This window comes from Rutilus rutilus (assembly GCF_951802725.1).
Source record: "Rutilus rutilus genome assembly, chromosome: 6".
Taxonomy (NCBI): Eukaryota; Metazoa; Chordata; class Actinopteri; order Cypriniformes; family Leuciscidae; genus Rutilus; species Rutilus rutilus.
The window spans coordinates 32965571-32984970 of record NC_140214.1 but is presented as its reverse complement, the minus strand read 5'-3'; the positions used below and the strand labels follow the sequence as shown (position 1 = coordinate 32984970).

The 19400-nt window shown below is 42.2% G+C and overlaps 1 protein-coding gene across 4 annotated transcripts; it reads right to left on the bottom strand.

The window, feature by feature from the left end:
* Window position 1: 1 nt before the first annotated feature.
* LOC311292103 (uncharacterized protein) lies at window positions 2-17937 on the bottom strand. 4 transcript variants are annotated; one of them, XM_084411578.1, is made up of 4 exons: window positions 3485-3798; window positions 2610-2693; window positions 2327-2487; window positions 2-1788 (listed from the first exon to the last, which is right to left on the bottom strand). In XM_084411578.1, exons 2-4 carry the CDS (start codon window positions 2691-2693, stop codon window positions 1476-1478), a joined length of 558 nt encoding a protein of 185 aa, XP_084267704.1. In that variant the 5' UTR covers window positions 3485-3798; the 3' UTR covers window positions 2-1475. The 4 variants fall into 4 exon arrangements, with proteins under 4 accessions (XP_084267704.1, XP_084267705.1, XP_084267706.1 ...); XM_084411579.1 differs by lacking the exon at window positions 3485-3798 and adding an exon at window positions 17784-17937 and having other exon boundaries at window positions 996-1788; XM_084411580.1 differs by having other exon boundaries at window positions 996-1788; window positions 2610-2835.
* Window positions 17938-19400: the final 1463 nt, after the last annotated feature.

The following is a 19400-nucleotide window of genomic DNA, read 5'->3' as shown; positions in this document are numbered from 1 at the left end:
TACAACACAATTTCATTTTTATTTTTTATCTGCTACAAATTCTGTGTAAATCAATGTCAAACAAAGTGTGGCTGTTACAGCTCTCGGGGAGTATAACAATATTAAACACATTTAATTTTTGTGCTTGAATTGTGCTAAGAAAATGTACTTCTTTAAATAATATATTCATTGGAAAGCAATATAGCCCATGTGGGTGATTAGTAATTCAATTGAAATGTATCTTTTGATGTGGTTTTTGTACAGAAATGGCCTATATTTAATCATGTCTGGAAACTTGAAAAATGTATGTTATTGGAGTCTATAAAAGTTAAACATTTAATGATCTCCACAAATCTCAAGCCTACGCTAATTATGAAACTATACTACCAGTATACCATAGTTATTCAAATGAATTTACGTAAAAAAAATTAAATAAAAATCCCATTCAAAGGGTTGAAAACTGGTAGAAAAAATATAAAAAATAGGCTTAAAAAATTCCTTATCCTGTGGAACAACATTAATATCACAGCCTTCATCATCATTTGAAATGGCTGGTTTAGTTTAGAATTTGCTGTTAGCCTCCTGACCACCATAAATTCATGTTTGCTCAAAATGATTTGTATTTGTTCTCCAGTTTAAAGAAGTTTAGACTTTTTGCACACAAAATATAGCCATGATAGTCACAATGTGCCATACCAGACTAACGCTACATGGTTTAATAGATCAAAATTCTGTAAATAACATTTTGCCAGCATGATCTAGAGCTGACGTGAACAATTTGGTGAATGTCTAAGGAGAGGACCTTTGTGACATCCTCTACCGCCACTGTATTTGAAATGGTCAACAAAAAGTGTTTTTAAGTAAAAAAATTGAAATATTTAATTGATAGGTTAAGTATAACCGTGCTATTATTTGCTGAGACCTATATCACGTGGCAAATGTTTACACTGCCCTGATATTTTGTGCAGTCTTTGTGGTTCCAGCCATTATATTATTATTTTTTTTTTTTTGAGAACAGAATCTAGGGCCTCATTTAGCCTACACTGTAAAAAATTTCTAACCTCCCTAACTCAAAATTTTCTAGTGACTGGTCACATCTTAATTTTTCAAATGGCCCAAGTGAAATTCTGTACATTTCAATTGGCCCAAGTGAAAATCTGTAAATTTAATTTGATAATGCCATGAAGCTCATTTCTAATTGGTGTTATACAGTAAGTCACCTCTCAGATTTCTCCTTTACAATATCACAGTTGTGATATATGATTGACAAAAGAAAGAGACAATCTTTACATAAAAATAACAAGGATACACATGAAGTAAATGTTTTTTTCTTTCATTTTCAGCATTTACTGTTCCTCATGAACACAAATAATATCAGGTTATTTTGACCAGATCCATATTCAGACAATTTAGAAATAGTCATCACACAGACGTTTGCAGAAAAAAAAACAAAAAAACAAAAAAAACCTTCTTGAAAGCACAGAGACTGTATTGTTCTAGCTTCTTCCATGTGGTAAACGTCCCAGACCTATGCGATCAATTGGGAGACCAAATCCTCCTGACTGGCCTCTTTTATTTGAACCTCTTATTCTGGCATGGTCAGTGGGATTTCTGTCAGATGTTGAAACATCCATGGGGCCGTTCGGTTTGGTCCTTGGTGGCTGCACAGGACTGCTTTCTCCAAGTTGAGCCTTGTCAATAGAGCCCGTGTCTCCTGGCCTGATAACTGTAAAAGTACTGCTCTCTCCAGACACTATCTGCTCTACAAAATCTTTTTGTCCAGGCCATTTTTGAGGAGTTTTGCTTTGCCTACAGGAAGGAAATGAAATTATAGAAGTTGTATACAAATGATATATTAAAAACTTTGATGTGATCGCATATTTTACATTCTTAATTAACATCATTATTTCAGGTCACTCAATGCCAATATGCCTTGTCCAGCTGTAATAACTGTTGTATTCTGTTGTACTGTAGCTCAGGAAACAAGAACATGTTTCCATTGTTTCCAAGGAACTAGAGCCCTGTTTTACATTTGTAGATGAAATGTCCCCGGGTGATAATTAGATCACATTAAACTGATCCATTGTTTTATTCATAGACCAAAGCAGTTGTCTCTGCTGTCCAGTCTAGAATCCCCATAGTGATAATTCTATTCATGGAAGATGACTGAAGTTGCGAGGAAACACTTTCTCCACAACAGTAAGATCAGTCAGCGTGTGATCATAACTTGGACTGATTGATCGGAAGTTGATCTTTTCTCCATGTTGATTTCAACACCTCCGTGTTCTACATGTATTTGCATACTCACTCTTGCAGAGGAAAGCATGAAATTCCTTTTGCATAGTACCTCTTTTTATCTTTCTTTGTTTTCATGAAACTCCTGGAAAGGGGGTCAAGGGGTGTTCCGAAGCCCGGGATCTTCTTGTGAACTCCTTGAACTTTAGTTCCGTTCTCAAACTGACCTTGATCAGCAACATCAGTCTCTCTGGCCAAGAGTTTAGTTCGATTCTAAGGTCAAAACAAAAACCCAAAAGAATCAAATCGTCACTCTGATTAATTACTACCAGAGACACATTTTAAAGGTTCATCAGGACTGGCAGAAACCATCATTCCCAGCTGGTCTCTTTTACCTTCTGTTGAAGACTTAAGCCACTGCAGTAAGACAAGGTGACCGTGAACACACCAGACAGAATCAGCCACATCCAAATCTGCATCTGAAAGATGTACACAGACCTGTGACCAGCATAACTGTGAGTAAACATAATCAGACTAATAGGATATCTTTGATTAGGATTTGACTTTGGATTCACTGGAATGGTCCTGCCCGACTGTGGCACATGTTCACCACTGATGTCCCTTTAGAAAAGGTCAAAGAGATGGAAATAATGTAGCTATTTCTGACCACGGGGGCACCGTGTCCCCAAGGAGAGTCCCCTTGTGAGGACCAACTCTCATAGCAGGCAAGTAATCCCAGTCATCAATGCATTATTCACTGATCCTGGAAAAGGACAATGTGCTAATCACCTAAACTAAGTGCCCGACCCAAAAAAGTTGAATCGGAACAGTCAAAAATGAAATGAAATGAGTTACAAAGTCTGTGATTAAGAATTAAAATATTGGGCAAAGAAATTATTACTATTCATTGAACTGCTAAAATTTGCTGCATGCAAAACAGAAAGAAGCAAAAGAGTATTTGTGTTATAACTAGACAGATATTTAAAACATCCTAAAACTCTATAATATATAATCATGTATCAGTTATTATGCATGGCAAAAAGACTTATGACTCTAAACCATACAGAAGATCAGCTATTAGTGTAAGTGGAGACCAAGCTTCAGACAAGACGACAAAAAACATTAAGATAAAGAAAAAATTCCAAAGTTAAAAGTTAAATCTAGTAAAATGCACCAAATAGGCGAGATCATATAAATCATGATGTGATGATGCCCGTTTCCTCATCCTAAACCGATCCATCACAAATACATCCCTTTCACATTTCCTCACCTTTCTCAACAGCAGGATTCACTGCAAAGATGAAGTTTCAATATTGAGTCTTCTTTCCCCTCTTGCTTCGATCCCTTTAATAACTATTTTATAGATTCCCCTGGATCCCTGTCTCTCCAATCAGCATCATCCATTTCCATGACATCATCATCACCCTTTACCAGAGTCCCATGTGTTATCAAATATCTATAAAGGTGCTTGATAGAAATGTGTCAGTAACTCTAGCTGTCTTTTCACTCTTTTGCACATAACCGAGTCTGTCACCTTGTTCTTATAAACTAGGTGTTGAGCTGTTGGTTGTCAAGCTTCAGACTGTTAGTTAAGAGGGTGGCTGGGGCCCATTTCTTTTATTAGACTCAGTGACCAATGCCAGGGCACATCTGACTAAGGCTGACCTTTTAATGCCCCCTTGTGTATTTATGTGTGTATGAGGAGGAGGAGGAGGAGGAGGAGGGGGGGGGGGGGGGGTTCAATAAAATCACACTTATGACATTTGCACTCTGACGCCCTTTAGTGCAGCAGAATTACATTGCGCTGAGTATGTGTTGTAAAAACTAGGGGAGTCTAAAGACAGTTGTTGCAGGCTCAGACTGTATGCATTTAAATGGATCAGCATTGACCTGCCAACACAGAAATAAGACCATGAATTGATATTTTTAACTCGGATATGTATATCTCGCAAATAACATGGATATTGCATTGCAAGAAGCGTCAGAGTTACTTTAGAAAAAAGGGTGTGGAGGCGTTAAACATCCCAGAACAACTTCCCTTCACCAGCAGAGGGAGTGAGTGTTCCTCAGATCCTTGACTGGGAGAACAATAGTCACGTCTATGTTCTCAAACCGCATCATTACATGGTTGGTTTCAGAGCAAAGAAACTATGTGAAGGCTCTTTACATAAAATAATGGATCTTAATTGTTTCCAGTTTTTTTTCAACTGCGTACACACAAAATCCTTACTTGTCACACAATTTCTGAAACCTGACAATCAAACACCAGAAAATACATTTCATAAAACACTTTTTGCAAACCACAACACACAATTCTCTATGTAACACACAAAAATCTAACAGGAAGTATCTTGATTTCAACACAACCTATCAAAATGCCACACTAATTCATCAGTGCCTCACACTAACTCCTCACATATGCAAACACTCATTGCTTTACTTATCACCAACCAATCATGGCTTTACAATAGGCCAAAGGTCAAGTTATAGGTTTTTCTGACTGTGTAATACTGTATTCTCAACCACAAGTTCTTATAGTAAAAAAATAAATAGTTTGGTTTCAATCTTGCTTTCGTGTTTACTGTGAATTTTTCAACATCTCTCTGCCAATTACTTTCAATCTTCTACAGAAATGGACAGGAGCTCATGAAAGAAGAGATTTAGGTTTTGAATAACTGTGTGTATCTGATATATCCAAAAATATAATATTATGGCAAAGGTGTTTGCAACGTAAGACAAATGTTTGCTTTTGAGATGTGTTTGTGATATTTTTAATGCGGTGCTTCATTTTGCAAGAGATGTGAGGCATTTTGCATTTTGTGTGTGCAATTCTTGGATTTGTGTGTAAAGTTTTGAAAAAAAAGAGGCAAAGTTTTGAAAATATGTGTAAGCAGTTAAAAAAATAAATAAGGCAATATATCTGTAATTATTTAAAAGGAGGACTGAAAAATGTGTAACTTTAGTCAATCTCAGCTCTCTGTTAGCTCTCTGTTAGCTCTCTGTCACTGATTCCCAGAAAGACTTTTAGAGAATGGAAGAGAATAGACACACTTGACAGTAGACAGTAGAATGTATTTTTAGAATATTGCAAAGATTTGTGGAGCCAAACACATCCGAAGCTGTTTCATTGTATCTTTGGAAATTACAGTCTATTAAACATCTGTCAAAAAATCTGTTTTACTGTACACACTGGTTTGGATTAAGCTTTGATTTCTAAATAAATAGTAATAGTATTTCCACACCAGACTAACCATCTGCCTATTTTGTCTTGAATGAGCTGTAGTCTTGTGATCCATACATGGAATATTTTTGGCAAGGGAGGAAATTTTATACTTGCCAGTTTGTGTATACTTGCCAAATCCTCTAGTTCTGTTGTGGGTGCACTGGGCAAAGAGCACGAAGCATACAGTTTGTCATTATATTCACTGGGCAGTGTAATTGTCACACTTAAGTTTGGAGAAACACCCATGGGGTTGAATTTAATCATATTTCCACAGGATTAAAAACACAACTTTAATGTAACTGCTCCATTTTTATGTCTTTTTCACCACAAAAATTGCGTTTGTCAGCGAATTTGTCCCTAGACTGTAGCTTTATGGCAGGAAGGTGTTGAGCCAACAAAGCTCCAAAACTATAATATATTCTCTCTTTAAGGTAAAGCAAATGCTCTGTCTTCAACTGAATGGAGAAAGTAATTTTATCCAAAAATTCAGTAAACAAGACATTAATGCAAACAGGGATTGGAAAAAATAGTAGTGGAAATAGTTCCAAACAAATCCAAAGCAGAAAGTGTCTCTGAGCAACACACAGTAGTGTGGTTTTGTTACTGAATTACTCCGTTTTTTTTAACCTTTTGGTTGGTTGAGTGATTCAATAACTCACTGCTGTAATGAAGTTTACAGTAAAAATTACCGTGAAAACTTCACCATGTAATGCTGAATTCATACAAACAGTGAAATGTCCCAGTACTGTTGAAACTACATTTCAGAACTCTTGTATAATAGCTATCCAATATACTATGCATTATCTGCAATAAAAAAATACATTTGACTACCAACAGTTACGGTTCCCATAACCATGTTTTCATTAGTCACATTATCTTGCTCCATCTGTCTAACCGCAGCCGCAGTGGCTTTGTTGAGGTTTTCCTTCTGCAGTTATTCTGGGACACTGTCTCTCCTTTAGGTTGTACTGCCACTTGCAATGCTGCTCTTATACTAAGCTCATGTCATGTCTACTGTCTCCATGATAAATGTTCCTGCGAACTGGGAATATTGCATAATTCTGCAAGTAGGTGCCCCCGCAGCTTATTTATTCTCCCTCATTGTTTATTTATTCTAGTACTTCCCACTTACAAACATATGCCTCAATATTATAGGGGTTATACTAAGCTGAAATAGATTTCTGTGGGTGGTTTGATGAAATAGGCATGAAATGTGGAGTGACAAAGTAATTTGTCTAAACATGTCCTTACCAGTGAGTTAATGTGGGTGTAAAAGCAATGAAATTTCAATGAGACATATTCATTTTTGTAATGAGTGAATCACTTATACAGAAAACATATAAACAATAAAATGTAAAAATGCAAGAAAGACTAATCATTCATAAAGACAAATTAATATACAATGACAGGAGTTCCAGTTTAGTCAGCACTGCTGCCCAAACCGAAAAGTCCACTTCCAATGCCTTTATTAAAAATCTTATTGTGGTATTTATAGTTTTGAAACATCTTGAATAGATTCTTCAATTTTTACCCCTATCTGCGGAAAAACCCTAACTTAATGCCTCATTTAGCAAGGAAATGCAAGGAAAAAGGTGGAGCTGGAGGGAAGGAAGAGCACAGTGCACAATGCTCAGAGCACAGAACACAGGGGTGGATAGACGAGGTGTAGCCGCTGGACCGGAGGGATGAGGGAGTCTGGCAGGCTTGAGGAATGATGGGTCAAGCATGGTGGAGCCAAGGGTGCGTGGAGCCAATGTGGAGCCGATGGGTCATCAGGGTGAGGTGGAGTCCGGGACTCGGAGGCTTGAGGTGGAGCCGCAGGATCGACACACCTAGGCAGAGCTGGGAAACTGGAAGCCCAAGGCTGATCTGAGCTACAAGGTGTAGCCAACAAAGGAGGAGCTGAAGGAGCTGAAGCTAAAGCTCTGGGATGATAGTGTCCTCAGGGGTAAGCTCCATTAAAGAAGGGATGGCCGGCTCACGCACCTGGTCAGACTTGGCTCTTCAAGGCACTGGGTCTGTGGTGGGCTTTGGCTCTACATTCTTGCTGGGCTTCGGCTCTGTTGTCGTGGTGGGCTCTGGCTCTCCGCATTTCGTGGAGAACACAACCCTAGGTATTTATTTGAAACAGTGGCTAAATTAGCGAAAAATATAGCTTCAACATCGGACGTTTCCAAACAGCACAGCAGCTTGTCAAGTTTGATAATTTTAGGGAGAAAATTATAACTATGCAACCGTCTACTACAGCATCACATCAGACAGTGCATTGTAGTCTCCCTGAGGAAATTTTTTATTCATTCATTACTACAGGAGAGGAAGAATTGTCGGTAACACTTTACTTGAAGGGGTGTGCATAAGACTGACATGACACCTTCATAATCATGACATGACACGTCATGAATATGAAGGAGGTTTTATGCATGTTAATGACAACTGTCATTTAGTGTCATTCGCTCAGTTATGTAATTTTTAATGCAAATATGACATTGTTTAACCCTCTGGGGTCCTTCGTTTAACAGTCACACTCAGGACCTTCGGGTCCAAATGGACCCGGAGGGCGGGATTAATATATATATATAAAAAATCACTTTTTTTTTTTTAACTTGTTTTTTATAATATTTTTTCTTTTCTTTTTTGGTGTTTTGAGATAATTTTATGATTTTAATTAATATTTATTCAATAATTATGACCCATTTTTTCCCATTGAATATAATAGACATTTTTTATATATATTTTTTTTTTATTAAAAAAATGTGTGTGTGTGTGTGTTTTTTTGTACTCTTGATGTTTTAGAGATTCACCCCTTCACCGTTGAGTCCTTTTTTTCTGCATCCTGGCTGATTTGTAGATTGTATGCACAAAAAAATTCTGTGTTTTCATATTTTTGACAATTTCCCATTCATTTCCTATGGGGGTAATTTTTGACCAAAGAGCAGAAGTGTGACGTGCTTGGATCATGACCCCAATATTTTTTGTGTGTTCACATACCTAATACCATAAAAGTCACCAAGTTTCGGAAAATTCCGATGAAGCTGTGATTTTTAAAAATTCAAAACAGATTTTTGTAATCTGAATTTATTAGTGTGTATGTGTATAAAAGTGTGTTTGTGTGTGTGTGTGTGTGTGTGTGTGTGTGTGTGTGTGTGTGTGGATGTGTCTGTTTTGCACTCTTGATGTTTTATAGATTAACCCCTTCACTGTTGTGTGCTTTTTTTCTGGATCGTGGCTGATTTGTAGATTGTACGCACAAAAAAACTCTGCATTTTCACATTTTTGCCAATTTCCCATTCATTTCCTATGGCGGGTCCATTTGGACCCGAAGGTCCTGAGTGTGACTATTTTTTTTACAACCACTTAGACTATTCAAATCCTGTTTTTTTGGGTGTTCATATACCAAGTACCAACAAAGTCACCAAATCTCGGACCATTCCAATGAAGCTATGATTTTTAACATTTTTTTATTTAAACGCTTCGGGTCCATTTGGACCCGAAGGACCCCAGAGGGTTAAGATGTCTTTGTTATGACAACTTATGACAACAACAATACATCATAACCTGTCTAACCTGTCATACATATGTCATAAACATGACATAGCAGATTAATCATCAAACTTAAGAAACTACTTAGCTTTATGGGTTAACATTACATTTCTGACCACTTTTTTTTCCCAGTGGTACAAATTGAATTTGTCATTAAAATGTCATTAGGTGTTACAGTTTTTCTCAATTGCTAAAACACTAAAACCCATTGGCTGAACAAAGTTCTCAGTTGCCTGAACTCATTTAGCTAATTGTGCAGTCTGTTGTCAATACCTTAAACCATTTCACATGATAAAACACAATTTGCAGATCTCACTTAGACTTTTCAGCAAAGCTCTAAACACATTCTCATTCTCAAAACAAATTCTGCAATCTAATGCACAAGTCATCAATACTGGTAAACACAAGTGGCAACAATCAAATACAAATAGAGAATACATGTCATTCATTGAACACAACCACTCAAAACTGATTTAACCTATTTCAAATGATGCCCAAAGACAAAAAGCACACTGATCACATTTACTCCTTTCATTTGTGTCCCTTTTACTGTAGTATTGTATTACAGTGCATTGTAGGCTGTATACTGTACAATGAACACATTGTATGGCCCTGAACATTGTGCTTTCCATTTGTTAACAGTACTGACTGCTCAATAGATTTTGACAGTTGCAGGTATCAACAAAGAACAAGAATTACAGTATCACAGAGACAAAGGACAAGTTTGTGAGATGCAGGGTACAGTACTGTAAAAATAGGGGCACAAGGAGGAGGAAGAACAAAAAATTGCAAAGAGCAAAGCAAAGTAGTAATTTCTAATAAATGTTGAGCTACTATGATAGAACATGTTTTTGTTCATCAAAAGACAATGACGGAAAATTATTAAATTTGTTTTGAGATTAAAAATTTACTTCTCCCTTAGAACTATATGTTTTAAACAATGTGTTTTCAATTTTTTGATGTATTGTTTACTGACTGCTTGATAGTGTATATCATTTTGATCACTTTGTTTATGATTTAAGAGCAATGTTTGATTTTGAACACAGGTAAAACTGTTCTCTTACGAGAGTTCTCTCGTACTGCGTCTTAGCTAAGACGCTGCGGGAAAAGTCTCTTTTCACGAATATTGAAGCAAAAAATTATCCTTAATTTTAATATTTGTAAAACGCATTTGCAGCAGTATGCAGCCATAGGCAAGACGGCTCGTTTGCTCATTGGCTGTTCTACTAGCAAATGCATAAGCCTATCGAGCGCAGGCTGATGCAACATCAGACCAATGAGGCCACTTCCCGCCGACGCGGGCGTGGCCTAGCCCTATAAAGGTAGCTCGAAAAGGCTGACTCACTTGATTTTTCAAGTGTTGCCGCGCCGTAAAAAGCGCCGCTCCCAGCGGATTCCGGAGCTCTCTACAGCCCGACCGAGCTCGCCGGAGCGCCCGCTCGCTTCGCCGGCCTCGCCTGAATCACTTCCTGATGCTCAGCGCCCGCAGTCTGCCGCCGCTTCATCAGAGGAAGTCGATTTCAAAGCCGCGTCGGGGGATGAGGACACGTGCTCTCTGTTAGCTTCGGGTAGCGGCGATTGGTCGAGCTCTGAGGATCTCGCGCTCGCTGCTCGTAAGCCTAGCAGACGAGCTAACATCGAGAAGGAGTTGATGCGAGTGCTCTCGCTGGCCGCGACGAGTCTCGGCCTCGAGTGGTCTGCACCAGCACCTCCCTCTCGTACCCGGCTGGATGGTAGCTTCCTTCCCGGTGAGCATGCTTCTCCTGAGTCTAAGCCCGCCCCCTTTCTTCCTGAGCTTCATGAAGAAGTGGCAAAGGCCTGGAACGCTCCCTTCTCAGCACGAACTCGTTCGTCTGTTTCTCCAGCATTCTCCGCCCTGGACGATGCTAAAAACAGAGGCTACCAGTCACTTCCGCCGGTGGAACAGGCGATAGCGACGCACCTTTGCCCGCCCTCTGCTGGACGGCGGACGAAACCAGTGTTGCCATCCAAAGCCTGCCGCACGACGTCATCGCTGCTCGCGCGAATCTTTTCCGCTGCTGGGCAGGCTGCGTCTGCACTACACACCATGGCCACGCTGCAGATTTTCCAGGGAGATCTCCTCCGTAAACTGGACGAGATGGGACCTGATGCAATCTGCCTCGCGGATTTGAGAAGCGCTTCGGATCTCACCCTTCGCGCTACTAAGTCTGCCGCTCAAGCTATGGGACGTGTTATGGCTTCCGCCACTGTGGCTGAAAGACATCTTTGGCTGACGTTTTCAGACATGGCCGAGTCTGAGCGCACCGCGTTCCTCGACGCCCCGCTGAATCCCACTGGCCTCTTCGGATCCTCTGTCAATGAGTTCATAGAGAGATTCGCAGAGGACCAGAAAGCGTCGCAAGCCTTTAAGCACTTCCTGCCGAAGCGCTCCAGTTCTGCAGCGAGTCGTGCTAAGCCGACCCAGCGGAGCTCTCAGCCACAGCCCCCTCCTCCTGCTGCGTCATCACGACAGCAACGCAGCGCGAGACCTCGCTCTCGCTCTACCAGCCGTCGCCCCGCGCCGCGTGGTCCACGGCAGAGGATTGTGGTGAAACCGGAAGCCCCGAACACATCCTAGCACGCCTAGGAAAGCGCCGGTGTACGAGTCCCGCTGCGGCCGGGCTCCCACCCAAGCGCGCCGCTGTTTCAGTTCCAGGTATTGCGACTGTCTCAGCGTCTTATGCAACGCGCAAGCCTGTACAGTTGCCCGCTTGCCTGCACACAAAAGCCGTTTTCACGGCTACCCAGATATATCCAATAAAGAGTGTATTTTCTGGTGTCCCGGCCACGGCCGATGGTGCTATAAATGTAACGCTGATGCCCACTATTCAGTGCCCATCCGTACACACAAGCACAGCCCTTCACACAGGGCTCGCGCCCATAAAATCGACTCAAGTCGATCGCGCGCACTGCATAGTAGACGTGCCCACTCCTCAGTGCACACGAACACTATGTCACGCACGTCTGACGGTTTCTGTAAAAACGAAACCCGTGCACGTTCGTTCTGCTCAGACAGACAACGCGCCAAAAGTAGTAAAGGTGCGCGCTTCCAGCCCACATTTACTCACAGACGATACGAGTTCCATGGGACTCGCTCAGCCCTCCCTCACTCGGCTAAGCGCCATAGCGGGGTCGAGGACGAGCGCTCTGCCCGCTGTCATCAGCGCGCCCCACGCCTCGAATGCCACAGACATAACGCCTGTGTTACAGCACACCGAAGCGCTTCCGTTGCTCAGCCAACAGAGTGCGCTTCGCATCCAACCCTTAGCCATCCATGCAGATGCATGGGCAGCGCTTCCAGGGGTTTCGGAATGGGTGCTAAGCATTATAAAGAGAGGCTACTCGCTACAGTTTTATCGACGCCCTCCCCGCTTTACGGCGCGTGTCGAAACTACGGTGAATTCGGAAGTAGCACACCTACTCCGAGCCGAAATTTCAAAACTGATGAGCAAAGGGGCTATAGAGCCTGTATCTCATGCTCAAAGCGAACGGGGGCTGTACAGCAGATACTTTCTGGTTCCCAAAAAAGACGGGGGCTGCAGACCCATACTGGATCTGAGACAGCTGAACAAAGCATTAGTGAAACGCAGTTTCAGAATGCTTACGACCAGGAAAATCCTCGCGCATATTCGCGAAGGAGACTGGTTCATGTCAATAGATCTGAAGGACGCGTATTTTCAAATACAGATAGCGTCACGTCACAGGCAATACTTGAGATTCGCCTTCGACGGTCAGACATACCAGTATACAGTCCTGCCATTCGGTCTGTCCCTAGCACCTCGCACATTTACGAAGTGCATGGACGCAGCGCTCGCCCCTCTCAGACTCAGAGGCATGCGAGTGCTGAACTATTTGGACGACTGGCTGATTCTGGCTCATTCACGATCAGAGCTCGTGGAGCACAGGACCATGTTACTCGATCACCTCGAGAAACTCGGTCTCAGAGTCAATTGGACGAAGAGTTCACTGAACCCCAGTCAAACGATTTCGTTTTTGGGCATAGTTCTGGACTCACAGTCTATGACGGCGCGGCTGTCGCCACAGCGCGCGCTCGGCATTCAGCGCGCAGCGAGATCTCTCCGCTGCGACGCGTCCTTCCCGCTCAAGACGTTTCAGAAGATGCTAGGTCTCATGGCCTCAGCATCGCCAGTTCTTCAGCTGGGCCTGCTCCGCATGCGCCCCCTACAGTTCTGGCTGAAAGCGCGGGTACCACGCAGAGCGTGGACTTCTGGTCGACTGCGCCTCAAGGTCAACCAGAGCTGTGTTACAGCTCTAGAACCTTGGACGGTGAACGGCTGGTACCAAACAGGTGCAAGCCTGGGGACTTCCTCGAGAGTGAGAGTGGTGTCTACGGACGCCTCCACCTCGGGATGGGGAGCGCTGCTCGAGGGCAGACCGTTATATGGCCTGTGGTCAGAACGGGAAAAGCTCCGACACATCAACTGTCTGGAAATGCTGGCAGTAGAAAACGCGCTGATACGTTTTCGTCCCCATATCAAGGGCCATCACGTCTTAGTCCGTTCGGACAACATGTCTGTGGTGTCCTACATAAATCGCCAGGGCGGTCTCAGATCCCGAGATCTGTACAGGTTGGCGGAACGCCTCCTGGTATGGGCTCAGCACAACTTGCGCTCGCTGAAAGCAGCTCATGTGCCTGGGATACAGAATGTGGGTCCAGACAGGCTGTCCAGGAACAACATTCCCGCGGGCGAATGGTCTCTACACCCACAAACAGTCCAGCTGCTGTGGGAGAGATTTGGCAGAGCGGAAGTGGACCTCTTCGCGTCCAGCGAAAACGCTCACTGCCCCGCGTTCTTTTCCAAGAGCGAAAGCGCGCTGTCCCAGAGGTGGCCGCGCTGCCCGCTCTATGCCTTTCCCCCCGTCTCCCTCCTTCCAGAGGTGATAGAACGAGTGAGGGAAACGAAATGCTCAGTGCTGCTTGTAGCACCACTCTGGAGGAACCAACCTTGGTTTCCAGAGCTGATGCAGTTGGCAGACACTGCCCCATGGCCGGTGCCATTGAGAAGGGACCTTCTCTCGCAGGCCAGGGGCTCGATTTGGCACCCTCAACCAAAGTTGTGGGCCCTACACGTGTGGGCTCTCAACGGTTACCCGCTGATTTCTCAGTAGGAGTGCTAAATACTATCACTCAGGCTAGAGCACTGTCGACTCGACGGCTCTATGCCTCAAAGTGGTCGGTATTCTCCAGTTGGTGTGTGGCTCGGGGATGCTCACCCCTCGACTGTGAGGTAACGGAGGTTCTCTCCTTCCTTCAAGAGCTGTTGGATAAGGGCAGAGCCCCATCCACGCTCAAAGTATATGTGGCGGCTATCGCAGCGTTCGCTGAGATAACGCTCGGTCAGTCGATAGGAAGGAACGATTTGGTCATCCGCTTCCTCAGGGGAGCTAGGAGACTGAACCCTCCCAGACCCCCGTCGGTCCCTGTTTGGGACCTCTCTACGGTTCTGGAGGCCATGAAAGGTTCCCCTTTCGAGCCCATCCAGACGATTAGTCTCAAACATCTGTCATTTAAGACAGTGTTTTTGCTGGCCCTTGCTTCAGTGAAGCGCATAGGGGACCTGCACGCGCTCTTGGTGAGCCCGTCGTGTCTGGAGTTTGGGCCTAGTGACTCGAGAGTCATACTCAAACCTAGGCACGGCTATGTGCCGAAATCCCTCAACACGCCGTTTCGGGCTCAGGTTATATCCCTGTCCGCCCTGCCGGTGTTAGAAGAGGAAGGAGACTTGAGCTCTCTCTGCCCTGTCGGGGTTTTAAGAGCCTATGTGTCTCGCTCTGCTGCCTTTAGACAGACTGAGCAACTATTTGTCTCGTTCAGTGGACGTTCCAAGGGAATGGCTGTTTCGAAACAAAGCCTATCCAGATGGATAGTTGACGCCATAGCGTTAGCATACACCTCCAGAGGTCTTCAGTGCCCACTGGGTGTCAGAGCGCACTCCACGAGAGGCGTTGCCTCTTCGTGGGCCTGGTCTAGTGGGATATCTTTACAGGATATTTGTATGGCGGCAGGCTGGGCCTCGCCGTCTACATTTATCAGGTTTTATAACCTTGAGGTTCCCGCTTTGCAGGCTAAGCTGTTATCGGTGTAATTGAACACTGAGAATACAAGCACAGTGCGTTACTACTATCTTACGGGCAGTTTTACGTAAGACCCATATTCCCACTTTAGTCAAGGGTGTCTTGTCTAAGTGATGTCTTATATTGCGTCTGCGGACGCAGCCACATATCAGAACGGAGAGTTCCTCCTCCTGTTCTAGGACTCTCTGTGAGTCCCTCTGGTGATTGTGCACTGTAAATCCTAAGTCCGCCTCCAGGTTTATGGTTGTTAATCCCTGCACGCACGGCGTCTTACATTGGGTTCCCGCAGCGTCTTAGCTAAGACGCAGTACGAGAGAACTCTCGTAAGAGAACGTACTCGGTTACTAACGTAACCTCGGTTCTCTCTAGTAGAGGGAACGAGTACTGCGTTCCTTGCCGTGCGTACGATTCACTTTGGTTCGCTTCTTCGATGAAATAAATCAAGTGAGTCAGCCTTTTCGAGCTACCTTTATAGGGCTAGGCCACGCCCGCGTCGGCGGGAAGTGGCCTCATTGGTCTGATGTTGCATCAGCCTGCGCTCGATAGGCTTATGCATTTGCTAGTAGAACAGCCAATGAGCAAACGAGCCGTCTTGCCTATGGCTGCATACTGCTGCAAATGCGTTTTACAAATATTAAAATTAAGGATAATTTTTTGCTTCAATATTCGTGAAAAGAGACTTTTCCCGCAGCGTCTTAGCTAAGACGCAGTACTCGTTCCCTCTACTAGAGAGAACCGAGGTTACGTTAGTAACCGAGTACGTTTTGCGGCAAAAGTTTAATTTTGCAAAAGAAGTCAGAGGTTTTGTAAATAGTGCTTGAAGATGAGGTTTTGTGTTTAATGGTTTCAGAAATTGCATTTTAGCAATTGAGAAAAACTGTAAAGCAGTCCTGTGACGTAACAGCATGAGACTTTACACAAAAAATCTTGAACTGTTTTATCATTCATTCAGACACACACACATCAAGAATGAACATATGAATCTCAACAATCTGACAACAATCGTGACAATCTGTTTGATAAACAGAGCTTTGAACATCACAAAGCAAGCTACTAAAAAGTCACATCAAAAGAGCAAAAAGAAAAAAGAAAAAAGTAAAATGAACAGAAGTTACTAAGACAATTCAGCTCATAATTTATTCATGCCTCAATGTATGCTGGGATCCATGGATGCATTTGATTGGTGCACTTAAAATGCACTGCAGCATGCTTTTTGATTGTCACCATTGTTGAGATTCATACGCTGTAAATGATAGAGTAGATCAAAAGGTGCACAACAACTTTTGAAAGTTCGTCAGATTGAGAATCGCAGGGCTGTTAAAATCAACAAGAAAAAGTTCATTTACTTTCTATAATCAGTGTATTAACATTGAGAAAGATTTAATGAGATTAAACCATAGCTGCCAACACATGACCAGATTTTTTTTTTTTCTTGGCTTTCATCACCATAGCAAATTTGCCTTATGAACACAGAGTTAGAAAAGCTATGCAAAATAATCAATGGCCAAGAGCCCAACTAAAGCAAACACTGATCTCCATAATGGTGACTTAAAAACTGACTCTTTCCTTCAGTGATTCTGCTTGTTAACATCATGAGTTCATCACTAATTGTCAATCAACACTAAATTAATCACTTCATTATCTCATTAACTTTAACACTGCTTCCTGAGTGTGAACTCAAAGGCTAAATTCAGACTGTCAGGCCACATTCGAATATTTGTGTATCAGATTGGATCAATCAGAATCAGAGCCAAATAAACGCTGAGCTAATTTAACACTGTTTTTTTTTTTTTGTAGTGTGTCTGAAGGTCTTGATTAGTTGGTCCAGGTGTGTTTATTTAGGTTATTTGTAGAGGTGGGCATAGATTATTTTTTTTAATCTAGATTAATTTAGAAATTAATATAGATTAATATAGATTAAAATGGCTCATTTGAATTCTGCCGAAGGCATTCAGAATATGTGTGCTACCCAAATAATGACTATAAAAGTAAGTCTTTGAGAACGGGTTTCTCAAGCCAGGTGGCGCATTAGACCAGGGGCTCATCTCCTGTTTCCAAAATGTATCACAAACTGCTTGAGAAAGCTGTTCTACTCATAGACTGTAAAAGGTTACTACTGTACTGTTACCGTCCGTAGGCAACATTAGGTAGGCCTATGTTATTATCAACTACTATAGGCTATCAATTAGGGATGGGCGATATGGCATAAAATCCATATTGTGATATACATTGCAGCCTCTTGCGATAACGATATATATTATAATAAAACTATTTCAGAACAGGTTACACAGACCCTGCTAAACAACTGCTAAATGTTTTTTTTTTTTTTTTTTTTTTTAAGGGTGTATGTAGTTTTGAGAACAAATATTGTCTAAAACTGTAAGTATACAACATAATTTTGCAGATAAATAAAATTTAAGTACACTAGCTGCAGAGACTTAAGTAGGTCTAATGTTTATTATGGCTTGGAGCTTATGAAACCCCAAATTTAAAATGAGAATATTGTCTAACTGATGTCTTTTCAGTTAAAAAGAAACACAACAATTATTCTTAAAATCGGGCGCAGACAGAGATTATGTGCTACACGACGATATATTGGGAATAATACGGTCGCGCTGATATTCAGTGATATCATATGTTTCGTTTTGAATTTGAGGTGGTAGAAGGGATTAGTCGTGTGTTAACTTACCGAACTGTTAGGCTACCCCACACATTATGTCTATGTAGTTTGCTGCTGCTCGTCGGACGGCTTAAATCCAAACCAAGTCCAAATAATGTATGTTGCACCGATCTTTTTCACCAGCTTTCACTTTCAGCCGTGTTTACTTAAGATGACGACGAATATGATGCGTTGCAGCCGGGTGTACCTCGCGGCCTCGAGTAGATTGCGTCATCAGCTCCCAACCCAACTTTGAGAATAGATTAACGGCGATTTTTTTTTATCGCGCGATAAGAGTCTCGCGTTAACGCAGCACGTTAACGCCGATAACGGCCCACCACTAGTTATTTGTTTATTTTATTTATTTATTTAGCTAAACTCTGCAGGACAGTGGCCCTCCAGAAACAGCATGTGACACTGAAGACTGGAATAACGATGCTGAAAATTCAGCTTTGCATTACAGAAATAAAAAAAATATTTTAAAGTATATTAAAATAGAAAACCCTTATTTTAAATTGTAATAATATTACAGTTTTTTTTTTATGTATTTTTGATCAAATAAATGCAGGCTTGATGAGGATAAGATACTTCATTCATTGCTTTTTTTTTTCTTCCATGTAGTTGTAAGAACTAAATAAATTACTATATCATTTGTCATGTGAAACTAACTAACTATAGGAATGTGATATTAGGGATTAATTTTTGCCCTAGGCTATACCCCTTATTGATTGGGGTTTATTTTAACCCTTTATTCAGTACAGTTTATGATGACTATACTGGGACGTTGGCAATATGTGCTGGAGGAACTATTTTACACCAGGGTTTCCCTTTTTACAGTACAGCTTATTGCAACTGTACTGGGGTGTTAGGACCCACTCAGGCCTCAGGTTGATCAGACCTGTTGGCCTCTCTAACACCTCTTCCAGCTGCCTAGTATCCAGGAGGTTTCCCACCCAGATGAATACCAAGCTCAACCGTCCTGAGCTTCAGTGGGAGTGCAGGTAAAGCTTCAGGTTGATCACTGCTGGCTGGTTCTTCAGGTCTCCTCACCACAGCTCTCTCCAACCACTGATGGTTGCAACAATGGTGACAATTAAAACAAAAAAAGCTTGGGAGTCAAGGATGAGTTTTGTATTATATATGAAGCCACCCTGAAATGCATTGCAGCATGAAGCTTTTTTTGTTTTGATTGTCACCGTTGTTGTGATTCATATGCAAATTCTTGATGCCTGAGTGTGACTGCATAATAAATTTGATAAAAATATTATTTGCTCATGATTTTTATTCACTTTCAGGATTACTGATCATTTAACTATATGCCTGATTTGCTGTGACTTTACTGTAAACAGTTACTGTATTTTAAAGAATACGATTAACCGAATACGTAGGTTCCCCTTCTACGAGACGCGGCAGGGGGGGAACCGGGACAGGCGGGTTAAAATGAGAACGAAACACGGGCTTTATTTTGGAAACATGGAAGGCGGAATGAATCCTCCTGTACACTGGAGGGAGTTTGAGGCGGACTGCCACCGGGCTAATGATCTTGGTGACAGTGAACGGGCCAATAAATTTGGGAGCTAGTTTATTAGAGACGGAACGGAGAGGAATGTTCTTGGTAGAAAGCCACACTTTTTGACCAACGACGTA